Below are 13,568 nucleotides of genomic sequence, written 5' to 3'. Positions count from 1 at the left end.
AAGTACACATCCTCATGGAGCAAATGTTACAAGGTGGGATATTTATAATCCACTTCATAAAAAAATATTCTCCCACTCCACTCTCCTGAACTGTCATTTTAAAAAAATTAAAACATTTACAAAATGGATTTGACGACTACAGCTTGGCATGCTTCTGTGCCATCTGGACTCACACCTAAACATCAGGTAAGTGATGAGGGGAGTTGTCAGACTGCAGGGAGAGGCTGCAACGAGAGAGCAAGGCAGACCACTTCCAAATGCACCAAAATTAGTCTTTAGGAAACAATTTATTAAAATAAATCTCTCAACATCAACGAGATTACAGGCATTAAATATGGCAACATGAAAGTGAGGACTCACTGGAATCCAGAAACGGCTGGGGTAGATTCATGGTCACTCCACGGTTTACAAGATATCACTAACCAAGCACAATGGATTCCTGAACAGCCACTGGACTGTTAAATCCCAGTTCAGAGAGAGGATAGACACTTGGCTAACTTCAGTCATATCCAGTCTGCAAAGACTGGGAGAGATGATGCTCTGAAATCTATCTAGAGACCACAGTCAATTGGTTTGTCACCAATCCTCAATGCCAAAAAGGTCAACACTACCCACAGAGAAATCTCAAATTTCAGAAAGATGGGCACAGTATTTTAAACACCTCCTCACATTAGCTCACATCTGTCAATGATGAAGCAATGATTAGGAAAACATGAGATGCTGTGGGCCGTCAGCAGCAGTAGAATTCTATTTCAACACAACTGCCCAGCCTGACTATCCTTGACTCTACTATCACCATCAAGCCAAGGGGTCAACACTGATTCAATGAAGAGTGCAGGAGGGCATGCCAAGGGCAGCACTAGGTAAACCTACAAATGAGGGGTCAGCCTGATGAAACTACCAAATAGGGCTACTTGCAAACCAAAACTTAAGGAGTAAGTGATACAGAGATAAACAATTCCACAACCAACAGATCATAGAGACATACAACACAGAAACAGGTCCTTCAGCCCAGCTTGTCTATGCTGACCAACAAACACAAATTACATTAATCCCATTTACTTGCACTTGGTTCACAGTTCACTACACCCTAGCAATTAAAGTGTTCATTCAGATATTTCTTAAATGTTGCAAGAGTACCTGCCTCCACCTCTCAGCTAGTGTGTTCTAAATTGCTACCACCTCTGTATGAAAGAATTTTTCCTCAGATCCTCATTAAATTATTTTTTTCTTGAGACCCAGCAGCATGGAGGAGTGAGCTAGATATTCAAGATGGCAGCAACAGCACAGTATACCTGCCCTCTCCAGGCTGACCGCATTCTTTTTTTTAATTTGCTTCTTTCTTGTCTTTTTTTCAAACTTATGTTCTGGAGTTCCAGAGAGAAAGGCAGCAGTGGCAATGCTATCACAGGGAGCGTGACAGCAGCCACTGGTCCCAAAAGGCATTGGCTAGAGGTCCAGTGCATGGAGCAGCTGTGGGCCTCAGCCCAACATAATTATAGCAAGCCCAAAGAGTTGGTCCCTGACATCCACAGCACTGTGAGCACGCAGCCGAAAGTTTCCCAGGGAGTGGGCTAAACCAGAGGAGACCGAGCTCTCTCAGTGAGTATACTTAAGAAAGACTGCTGAACTTTTATCTGAATCCATTCCTCCTCCTCCACCCCCCCACTTAATATTAAGAATAATTGTAATGTTAACCTAGAACAGTATTGTAAAATACAGGCCCTTAGGCCCTTGATTGTGATGACCTTTTATCCTACTCTAAGATCAAACTCACTTTCATACCCTTCATTTTACTATCATCCATGTGCCTATCCAAGAATCGCTTAAATGTCCCTTAAATGTATCTGACTCTAGTACCACTGCTGGTAGTGCATTCTACGCACCCATCACTGTGTGTAAAGATATGACCTCTGACATCTCCCTTAAACCTTCCTTCAATCTTGTTAAAACAATGCCCCCTCACAATAGTCAATTCCGTCCTGGGAAAAAGTATTTGGCTATCCACTCTATCTTGTACACCTCTATCAAGTCACCTCTCATCCTTCTTCGTTCCAATGAGAAACGCCCAAACTCCCTCAACCTTTCTTCATAGACATGCCCTTCAGTCTAGGAAGTCTTCTGGTAAATCTCCTCTGCCCCTCTCGAAAGCTTCCATGTCCTTCCTATAATGAGCCAACCAGAACTGAAAACAATATTCCGAGTGTGGTCTAACCAGGGCTCTATAGAGGTGCAACATAACCTCGCAGGTCTTAAACTCAGTCCCCCGATGAAAGCCAACACACTGTATGCCTTCTTAACAACCTTATCAACTTGGGTGGCAACTTTGAGGGATCTGTGGACATGGACCCCAAGATCCCTTGTTCCTTCTCACAGCCAAGAATCCTGCCTGTAACCCTGTAATCTGCATTCAAATTCAACCTTCCAAAATGAATCACTTCACACTTTTCCAGATTGAACTCCATCTGCCACTTCTCAGCCCAGCTCTGCAACCTGTCCTTTCTTTGTTTTTCTACTTACACAAGGAACAACTGTAATGTTTTATTTTTGATACGGTTTCTGTATGTTACTACTTATACGCAAGTTTTGCACCTCGTGTGCCATTTGGTGACACTGCACACTTTTCACTGTATTCCTGTACATCAGTACACATCAATAAAGCTTTGTTCCTCAGTACTCAGGGGACCTACCATTCAATCCCTTGTTAGACCTCCCAAATTGCATCATATCACAATTATCAGGATGAAATTCCATCTGCATTGTTCTGCCCAATTTACCAGCTGATAAATATCAAGACTGTAGCGTGACAGCATCTTTTTCAGTATCAACACTAATTTTCATGTCATCAGCAAACTTACCAGTTGTACCTTCTACATTCACCTTCAAGCCTTAATGTATTGTATATAGCAAACACCAAGTTCCTAGGACTGATCACTACAGTATACCATTGGTCATAGGTTTCCAATCATAAAATCAATCCTCCACCATCACCTTATTCCTCCTACTTGTAAGCCAATTTTGGAATCAATTTGCCAACTTGCCTTGGATCCCTTAGTCTTATCTTTTAGAACTGCATCTATGAGGGGCTTTGTCAAGGGCTTTACTGAAGTCCACATCAACTGCACTACCAGTCACCTTTCCAAAAAAATCAGACAGGATCTCCTTCCACATTATCCCTGAGTGATCCTTTCCAAGTACTGATTAATTCTGCTCCTCAATGGTTTTCCAATAACTTCCCCACCACTAATATTAAGCTAACTGGTCTGCAATTACTTGTACTATCCATTGCTGCCTTGCTTGAATAATGATTTGGAGGTACCAGTATTGGACAAAGTTAAAAATCTCAACACCAGGTTATAGTGCAACAGGTTTATTTGGAAACATTAGCTTTTGAGATGCTACCTCTTCATCAGATGGTTGCGGAGCAGGACCAGAAGACAGAATTTATAGCAAAATAGATCATTACAACTCTGTGACACTGTAACCTTGCTATAAATTGTCTCTCTCCTGGTCCTGCTCCACAACCACCTGATAAAGAGGCAGCACCTCGAAAGCTAGTGCTTCCAAATAAACCTGTTGGACTATAACCTGGTGTTGTGTGATTTTTAACTTTCTTGAATAAAGAAACCACAATAGCTATATTTCAAATCATTTGGCACTTCAGCTGTAGCCAGCCAAGTACAAAATATATCCACCAGTGCCCCAGCAGTCTCCTCCCTTACCTCCTATAGCAACCTAGGATACCTCTCATCAGGCATTTAGATTTATGCACCTTTTTGCCTGCTAAAATATCTCTTAACTCCTCCTCAATCTTGACATGCTCTAGAACTTCACCATCTCAAATGAAATGGCTTTCTTCTTTGTGAATACAAATAAGAAACATTCATTTCAGATCTCATATATGTCCTGACTCCATGCAGTGACTGCACCTTTGGTTTCTAATAGGTCCCATTCTTTCCCTGGTAATCCTCTTAGCCTTTTCTAAGTATATTAAGAGTAAGAGGTTTTCCTTGATCTCATATGCCAAAGATATTTCACGGCCCCTCTTCGCGCTCCTAGTTTTCTTTTTAAACAACTCATCTATGCTACGCTTTTGAATGGCTTCCTGCTGTACCTGACATATGCTTCCTTCTTCTTCTCTATCAACGTCTCTATCCCTTGATAACCAGGGTTTCCTGGACTTGCTGCCCTTGTTCTTCACCACGAGAGAAACATGTTGGCCCTGAAGCTCTCAATACAACTTTTAAAAGACTCCCATTTTCCAAATGTAGTAACCTACAAGTAGTTACTCCTAGCTATGTTTGCCAGATCCAGTCTAATATTGAAATTGGCCTTACCTCAATTTGAATAATTCTGCACTATCCTGCTACCCTTCCATAAAGACCTTGAAACTTACAAAATTATGGTCAATATTCCCAAAAATGCTCACCCACTAACACTTCAACTACTTGCTTGGCTTCATTTGTTCAGATTATCAAATTACTGACACAAAAAGCTCTCCTGGATGCACTTTAAAAATTCTACCCCATCTATTCCTTTCACATTAAGACAACTCTATTTAATGTTCGCAAAGTTGAAAGCAATAACTACTATAATCCCACTCCTCTCTCTCACTTCTCTGATTTGCATTTTAATTTGCTCCTCTATATTTTCTGATTGATGGGAAGCCTGTAGCATAATCCCAACAAAATGATCACCCATCTTTTATATCTACAATTTGAAAAGATTTCCAAAGCATCATCTCTGATTACTGCAGTGATGGGTCTCCTTTTATCAATAATGCAATATCCACACCTCTCTTACATTAGTACTTCTATACCCTGGAATGTTGAGCTGTCATAGAGTTATACAACACAGAAACAGACCCTTCAGTCCAACTTGTCCAGGCCGACCAGATATCCCAAACTGATCTATTCCTATTTGCCAGTATTTAGCCGATATCCCTCAAAATTGTTCTTACTCATGTACACATCCATTGTCTTTTAAATGCTGTAATTGTAACCTGCCTCCACAACCTCCTCTGGCAGCTCATTCCAGCCATGTCCCACCCTGTGTCAAAACAATTACCCCTCACATTCCTTTTAAATCTTTCTTATCTCACCTTAAACCTAGTTTTGGACTCCCTTACTCTGGGAGACAGAGTTTGGCTATTCACCCTATCAGTGTTCCTCATGATTTTATAAACCTCTATAAGGCCACCCTTCAACCTCTGACGTCCCAGAAAAAAAGCTCCAGCCTACTCAGCCTCTCCCAATAGCTCAAACCTTCCATGTAAATCTTTTTTGAATCCTTTCACGTTTCATAACATCTTTCCTAAAGCAGAGAGGCCAGAACTGAATGCAGTATTCTCAAAGTGACCTCACCAAAGTCCTGTACAGCCGCTCCTGACTCTAAAGTAGCTGCATATCCCTTTGTTGTCAGATTGAACTCTCATTCTTGCCAGCTCTCATTTTTCCCACAGCGATCTTGGACATGCTCCCTCTGCCACTGAGCTGGCACTCTTCCCTTCCCTCCCCTCAGCCCTGCATGCAATCTTGCCCATTCCCCTATAATGCAGCTTCTTTCTCACAACTAAGGTAGAGGTTTCACCCGCTCAGATACTAACAGGTAGAAGTGCCAACAGACAGATCTCCAATACTGCCAGCATGCAAAGTTAATCAGGTCAGGAGGTTCTTGGTGCTAGAGGGTACGGCACAGAAACAGACCCTTCGGTCAAACTTGTCCATGCCAACCAGATATCCTAAATTAATCTAGTCCCATTTGCCAGCACTTGGCCCTTATCCCTCTAAACACTTCCTATTCATATACCCATCCAAATGTTGTAATTGTACCTGCCTCCACTACTTACTCTGGCAGCTCATTCCAGCACCACCCTCTGCGTGAAAAAGTTGCCTCTTGGACCCTTTTAAATCTTTCCCCACTTATCTAAAACCTATGCCCTATAATTCTAGACTTCCCCTACCCCAGGGGAAAGATCTTGTCTATTTACCCTGGCCATGGCCCTCATGATTTTATAAACCTCTAGAAGGTCATCCCTCAACCTCTGACACTCCAGGGAAAACATCTCCAGCATAATCAGTCTGTCCTTATAGCTCAAACTCTCCAACCCTGGCAACATCCTTGTAAATCTTTTCTGAACCTTTTCAAGTTTCACAGCATTCTTCTTCTAGCTGGGAGACTAGAATTACACATAATATTCCAAAAGTGGCCTAACCAATGTCCTATACAGCTGCAATATGGCTTCTCAACTCCAATACTGCCTGAATTTAACCTAGCAACTTGTTCACAGCCATCATGGATTGCAGTGTGTTAACTTCCAAAAAAAGTGTTCTAAATTTTACTCAGCCTTATTTTCTCGGTTTCAGGGGCTGTTCTAACCTGCATAGAAGCCATCTTTTAATCACTTACAAGAAGTACATACACTTCAGAGGACAGATATGTTGTGTTACCAGCTTTGAGGATCATTGTCATAGCCCTTGGAATGTTTGTTATTGGTAAAGGGGACACACACACACCACTCCCAACCCCAAACCTGTGGCACCATTGCCCCACCAAAAGGCTACGCCAGCGACACATTTACTTTCCTTTCTTACTTATAGATGCCCCATTCCGCATATTCTACTGGAATCGGTCTGCGTTTTGAAGCAAATTTGCCCTTCAATCCATATGTTGAGTGGTGCTCAGCCACTAAGTGCAGTCAAATAGGGCTGCGTGCTAAGGACCAATTCTCTTCAGTATGCTTTGCTCCAGTGCTTTCCATGATGGTGTTCCTGACATTGCAACCAGTTATCACACAGACACCAAGCTCCATAATCTGAGATTATTCCAGGTGAAGACCAAGGTTTCCAGAGACAAAACAAGCCTGATCAATTGGGCAAAGCATTCCATTCACCATATTTCCTATTGCCACAATAATGCCTGCTTAGCCGTGGCTGCCACGCAATGAAAACCACAATTTAGGAAGTTTCATCTAGCTGTAAGAGATGTCTAAACCTACTATTGTTCTGATCTCATTTGATCCACAGACTAGAATTCACCTTATAATCACACCTCAGCCACTATATGATTAAAACCACACAACCATCATCTTCCAAATGACATGTGTTAGATTTTTCAGTCTCTACAGCTTTTGGGCATGTTAGGTCAATCTTACAATCAGCTATTGCTTTTTCACGAAGATCAACATTTTCTGCCAAAATTCAAAACTCTTCCACCAAAAACATACCCACTTAATTTGAGAACGGGCTTTCTGGGACTCAACAGTATTGTTTTCCTATAGTAACCCAGAACGCAGTTGCTCTGCTAAGTAGCTGGACAGATAACCAGAGATAAGTCCATAAGATGTAGGAACAGAATTATGCCATTTAGCCTATCAACTCTGCTCCACCATTCAGTCATGGTTGATATGTTCCTCACCTCCATCTTGCTACCTTCTCTCCATATCCCTTCAAACCAATACCAAAAAAAATTTCTCTTGCTTCTCCTTAACTTTACGCACTGCCCCAGCGGAATCCGGACACACAACCCTTTGAGAGAAGTAGTTTCTCCTCAACTCCGTTTTAAATTTGCTACCCCTTATCCTATGATTGCTCATCCTAGAATGCCCCATAAGAGGAAGCACCCACTTCACGTCTATCTTTTATCATCTTGAATACATCAATTTGATCTCCTCTCATTCTTCTAAATTTCACACAGTATAGGTCTAAACTGTTCAATCTCTCTTCATACGACAAACCCCTCACACCTCTGGGATCAATCTATTAGACCTCCGCTGAACTGTCTCCGATGTCACTTCGTCTTTCCTCAAATAAGGGGACTAAAATTGTGAACATTACCCCAGGTGCAATCTCACCAATACCTTGTACAGTCGCAACAATACTTACTTTTCTTTATGTTCTATTCCATTAGCTATATTTATTATCCGCTGCACTTGCATAACTTTTATTCTCCACAGAAAATAAGGAAAATAAAAATATTTATTAAAAAAAACCTTAAGAACTGCAGATGGTGTAAATCAGAAACAAATACAGAAATTGCCGAAAAAGCTCAAGTCTAGCAGCATCTTTGGAAAGAAATCCTCAGTTCTTAGTAAGTCACTCAACCCGAACATTAACTCTGATTTCTATCCAAAATAAGTAACTAAGTATTTGCTGTTAGTTTTTATTGAATTCTGATAATAACACCAAACATTCAAAGTGAGGCCATCCAGTCAGCCTGGCTCTGGTCAGCTTTTGCTCTGAACTGGTTTGCTTTGAAGCTACAGCAGAGACTGATTTTTGGAGTAGTTAATTTACTCTGCTGCATTAATATTCCCTTTATTTACTGAAACGTTCATTGTTTTCAATTGTTTTCAGCTGGTTGGAACATATGCATCTTTTACCACATGTTCCTCCTTCCAGCTGATAAGCTGGAGCTGAAACTGGAGGAACCTTCACACACAACGCTGGTCTGTAGCAGCAGAAGAGCAGCTCCAACATTCCTTGAAATTGGTGAATTGGACCATATTGAAGAACCCAGCAGACAACCTAGATGAGTATGCCATCACCCTCATTCTTCTAAATTCCAGACAGTATACATCTAAACTATTCAATCTCTCTTCATACGACAAACCCCTGACCTCTGGTATTTCAGTAGCACATGCATGGAGGACCTCGTGCCAAGGATGTCAATCTGTGTGTTCCCAACCAGAAACCTTGAATGAACTGGGAAATTCACTTCCAACTGAAGGCCAGGCGTGTAGCATTCAAGTCAGACGACCCAAACCTATATAATCCAATTATGACCTCTGCAGAGTATAGATGCCAAGTGGCAGCATCGGACCAAATTAGAGGCCTACACAACATAACGGGATACAAAATGAAGCAAAGCAAGATAACGGGGGGAAAACAAACACTCACTGATGCGTTCAACACTTTCAATATTCAGTTTGAGCAGAATGCTAGTGGTGCAGCATCACCTGCCCTGACAGCCCTCAACACAGCTATTCCCTCCGTCACTGCTGCAGATGTCAGGTCAGTCTTCCTGAGAATCAACCCAAGGAAAGCGACAAGCCTGGATGGAGTCCTTGGCCGTGGACTTAGATCTTGTGTGGACCAGCTGGTGGAGGTATTCATTGACATCTTCAACCTCTCCCTCCTACAAGTCGAAGTCCTCACCTCAAGACTACCACCATCATTCCAGTACCAAAGAAAGCACATGCAATGTGCCTGAATGACTACCACCCAGAGGTTCTGACCTCCATAATCATGGAGTGCTTCGAAAGGCTGGTTATGGCCCACCAACTCTATCCTCCCAGCCTGCGTTGATCCCCTGTAATTTGCTTACTGATGTAGCAAGTCCTCAGGGGATACCATTTCCCTTGGACAAAGGTGAGGATTGCAGGTGTTGGAGATCAAAGTTAAAAGGTGTAACACTAGAAAAGCACAGCAGGTCATGCAGCATCCAAGGAGCAGGAGAATTGATGTTTCAGGCATTAGGCCTTCATCAGGAATGCTCTTCCAGTGCCATTTCCCGAGCCCTACACTAATCCCTGGAACATCTGGATAACAAGAGTACCTATATCAGACTCCTACTCACTGACAACAGTTTGGCCTTCAATGCCGTAACCCCCTCCAGAGTAATCTCAAAACTCTGAGGCCTAGGTTCAGTTCCACACTGTGCAACTGGACCCTCAGCTTCCTGACTCTCAGACCACAATCACCGAAGATAGACCATGGCACCTCCTCCACGAAAGCCTACAACACTGATGCCCCCTGAGGATGCGTTCTCAGCCTTTTCTTGTACTCCCATCCACAAATGCACTGCCAAATTCCGAATAAACAGCATATACAAGTCTGCTGACAATACCAGCGTGGTGAAACAAATATTAAACAACGATGAGACAGAATACAGAAAGGAGAGAGAAAGCTTGGTGTTGTTGTGCAATATTGACAAACTCTCTCTCAACAGTCAGCAAAACAAAAGGACTGATTATTGACTTCAGAAAGAAAGGAAATGGCCACACCCTCCCATCTACATCAATTGTGCTGAGATTGAGAGGGTCAAGAGCATCAAGGTCCTGGGAATGATGATATCTGACGTGTCCTGGTTTTCCCATTTAGTTGCGATGATCAGGAAAGCATAAAAACTACTCTTCTTCCTCAAAAGACTTAAAGACCCTCACCAACTTTTACAGATGCACCACAGAAAACATACTATCCAGGTGCATACCGGCCCGGTAGAGCAACTGGTCTGCCCAGGACCGGAAAAAACTACAGAATGTTGTATGCACAGCTCAGACCATCGCAAAAGCCAACCTCTCATCCATGGACTCCATTTACACTTCTTGTTGCCACATTAAGACTGTCATCAAAGACCCCTCCCATCCTGGTATTGCTCACTTCCAACCTCTACCGTCAGGCAGAAGACATAAGCTTGAACACATGCACCAATAGGTTCAAGAACAGGTCCTTTCCTTCCGTTATCAGACTGCTGAATGGACTCCCTAACTTCAAATAATGTTGATCTTGTTTTGCACAACTCCAATAAAGTGTAACTTGCATGTGCCATTCTGACTAAGCACCCGATGACCTCTATGTCCTTGTTTGCTATGATCTGCCTACACTGCTCACAAAGCAAAGCTCTCATATCAGAGGAGTTTGATAGTGAACCCCACTACAATGCACTTGTGGATATTCACCAGGATACCAGCACCTGATACAACCAAGGAAAACACCATGATGCCTACTTCAAAAGCAAGCCCTTCGCAGAGGAAGAGAAAATGCTGAGGAAACCCATCCAGCAGCTTCGCACAAAACCGTCTGCAATACGTGTCTTAAATGCAGCTGAACTTTCCAGACCCACGCTGGCTTTAAGTCAAGCAGAGAGCAATCTGAATTTCACGCCTGGATGATAGCATGGTCATCTCCATCCTGAAGAACTGGCGATAGGGAGAATTGCAGATTGATTATCAGTTTCGCTTTTGTGAACAAATGCAGAAGTTACAAGCAGCCTACACAGCGGCGGAGATTCCTACTGTGCAAAACTGTACATCCTGAGTTACAGCCATGGGAAAGGTGTCTGGACAGTGGGGCACCTGCCGCATTTTCAAACTTTGCGCATCCTTCTGCTGAACTCTCCGATTTCACTTTAACCCTAACGGCCACAAAGTATCAGGCAACAATCAGGCACTCACACACTTCCTCTGCCCTCCTCATCGACAGTTATACCCAGCTCTTTACCTTGGCTCTTGCAGCCTCCAGCTTCTTGCGCCTCTCCTCATCCTCCATAACAGGGAATTCAGAATGGAAGTCCCTTCTTCTTCGAGATTATGCACCACTTGCCCTCTCTGTCCCACACAGTAAGGAGGAGCTTGCTCCGCCTGGGATACCGATCATCCAATAACACACTCCGGCACACCTTCTCCTCTTGCCGCCTTAATTCCCCCTCATTCCTTCCGTAACGGATCCTCGCTCTCCGCTTTCAACATGGCGGCCATGACTACCAGAGCCGTTAGCCCACCCGCCACTCGACCCCGCCCACGAGGCAGTCAATCACGCGCCAGGCCCGCCCATACTACGGTCAATCACCCGCACCTTGGCTAGTCCCACCCACACTGCCGTGAATCACCCGCTCGCTCCCGCCCATTCGCGGGAAACGCGCAGCCTTTCGCTTTTCCTATCCACACAGCGCTCAATCGTCCTCACCCCGCACTAGACCCCCGTCCACATTCCTGTCAATCACTCACGCGACCCCGCGCTGGCGCACACCTTGGTTGTCACCCCGCAAGTTCTACATCAGTTCTCCGCCCGTCCCCGTATTCTGTCAGGCTTGTCTGGCCTTACGCACTCCCCGCCCACTAACCCCATCAATCACAGTTAAAAAAAATCACACAACAGCAGGTTACAGTCCAGCAGGTTTATTTGGAAGCACTAGCTTTCGGAGCGCAGCTCCTTCATCAGGCGGTTGTGACCTGTTGGTCTGCAACCTGGTGTTGTGCGATTTTTAACTTTGTCCATCCCAGGTCCAAAACCGGCTCCTGCACATCATGCCCATCAATCACCTCATTGAGCCCTGCCCCGACTGTCATGGCGACGGGATCCCGCCTTCTCACAGATCCGCCTCCTCGGTTGGCCAACACTCTCAGATCGGCGGGCTGGGGACCGGCAAATTCAAGTGAGCGAATCAGCGGCGAGGATCCGGCCCTGCTGACCCATGAAAACCTGACGTCACCGGGACGGGTAGCAATAACAGCAACAGACCGTCTCACGTGAGCTCAGTGGGGAGTTTCGAGCAGACACTTAACCATCTCCCCACGCGCGTCACGGGGGGTGTTCTGATGGGAAGGGCTCCACCTTAATAGTGCTGAGACCCGGGTCCTGGTGAGTCGCATGACCAGAATTGAGCTTTTAAACTCAAGCGTAGAGTTCAATTGCATGGATAAAGCTTTAAAACAAAAGGGAAGAGCTTAGCAGAGGTTATTAAAGTTTCCAGATCGAGAAATAGGGCAGGGGAATGGAAAAGGTCAGGAATAAAACAACAGGAGGGAGAACAACTATGAGGAAGGGGCGAGTTCAGTGCAGGACTGCCGGAGAAATTAGCCCAATAGAGCAGGGAATCACGCAAGCCAGAGCGGGTGAAATTATGGAGTCACAGAGATGTACAGCACAGAAACAGACCCTTCGGTCCAACCCGTCCATGCCGATCAGATATCTCAACCCAATCTAGTCCCACTTGCCAGCACCTGGCCCATATCCCTCCAAACCCTTCCTATTCATATATCCATCCAAATGCCGCTTAAATGTTGCAATTGTATCAGCCTCCATCACTTCCTCTGGCAGCTCATTCCATATACACACCACCCTCTGAATTTAAAAGTTGCCCCTTAGGTTTCTTTTCTATCTTTCCCCTCACCCTAAACCTATGCCCTCTAGTTCTGGACTCCCCCACCCCAGGGAGTGACTTTTGTTTATTTATCTATAAGGTCACCCCTCAGCCTCTGATGCTCCAGGGAAAACAGCCCCAGCCTGTTCAGCCTCTCCCCATAGCTCAAATCCTCCAACCCTGGCAACATCCTTGTAAATCTTTTCTGAACCCTTTCAAGTTCAACAACATCTTTCCAATTGGAAGATGACCAGAATTGCACACAAATATTCCAACAGTGGCCTGACCAATGTCCTGTCGAGCCACAACATAACCTCTCAACTCCTGTACTCAATGTTCTGACCAATAAATGAAAGCATACCAAGTGCAGTCTTCACTATCATATCCACCTGGGACTCTACTTTCAAGGAGCTATGAACCTGCACTCCAAGATCTTTGTTCAGCAACACTCCCTAGGACCTCACCATTAAGTATATAAGTCCTGCTAAGATTTGCTTTCCCGAAATGCAGCACTTCGCATTTATCTGAATTAAACTCCATCTGTCACTCCTCAGCCCATTGGTCCATCTGAGCAAGATCCTGTTGTAATCTGAAGTAACCTCCTTCGCTGTCCACTACACCTCCAGTTTTGGCATCATATTCAAACTTACTAACTAAACCTCTTATGCTCACATCCAAATCATTTGTATAAATGATGAAAAGTAGTG

The 13,568-nt window shown here is 44.1% G+C and overlaps 1 protein-coding gene across 6 annotated transcripts in view; it reads right to left on the bottom strand.

The window, feature by feature from the left end:
* Positions 1-11,463, bottom strand: part of pcnt (pericentrin) — a 310,179-nt gene extending 298,716 nt beyond the window's left edge. For all 6 annotated transcript variants that reach the window (XM_043693410.2, XM_043693412.2, XM_043693413.2 and 3 more), the window contains exon 1: positions 11,220-11,463. In XM_043693410.2, coding sequence (XP_043549345.2) covers positions 11,220-11,267 — 48 coding nt within the window. In that variant the 5' untranslated portion in view covers positions 11,268-11,463. The remainder of the gene's footprint in view (positions 1-11,219) is intronic.
* Between the last annotated feature and the right edge of the window lie 2,105 nt (positions 11,464-13,568).

The sequence above is a fragment of the Chiloscyllium plagiosum genome, unplaced genomic scaffold (assembly GCF_037043375.1).
Source record: "Chiloscyllium plagiosum isolate Xiang-an unplaced genomic scaffold, Cpla_swu_hap1 HiC_scaffold_7, whole genome shotgun sequence".
In the NCBI taxonomy this organism is placed as follows: domain Eukaryota; kingdom Metazoa; phylum Chordata; class Chondrichthyes; order Orectolobiformes; family Hemiscylliidae; genus Chiloscyllium; species Chiloscyllium plagiosum.
Note: the sequence above shows the minus strand (reverse complement) of the source record. Positions and strands in the feature narration are given on the sequence as shown.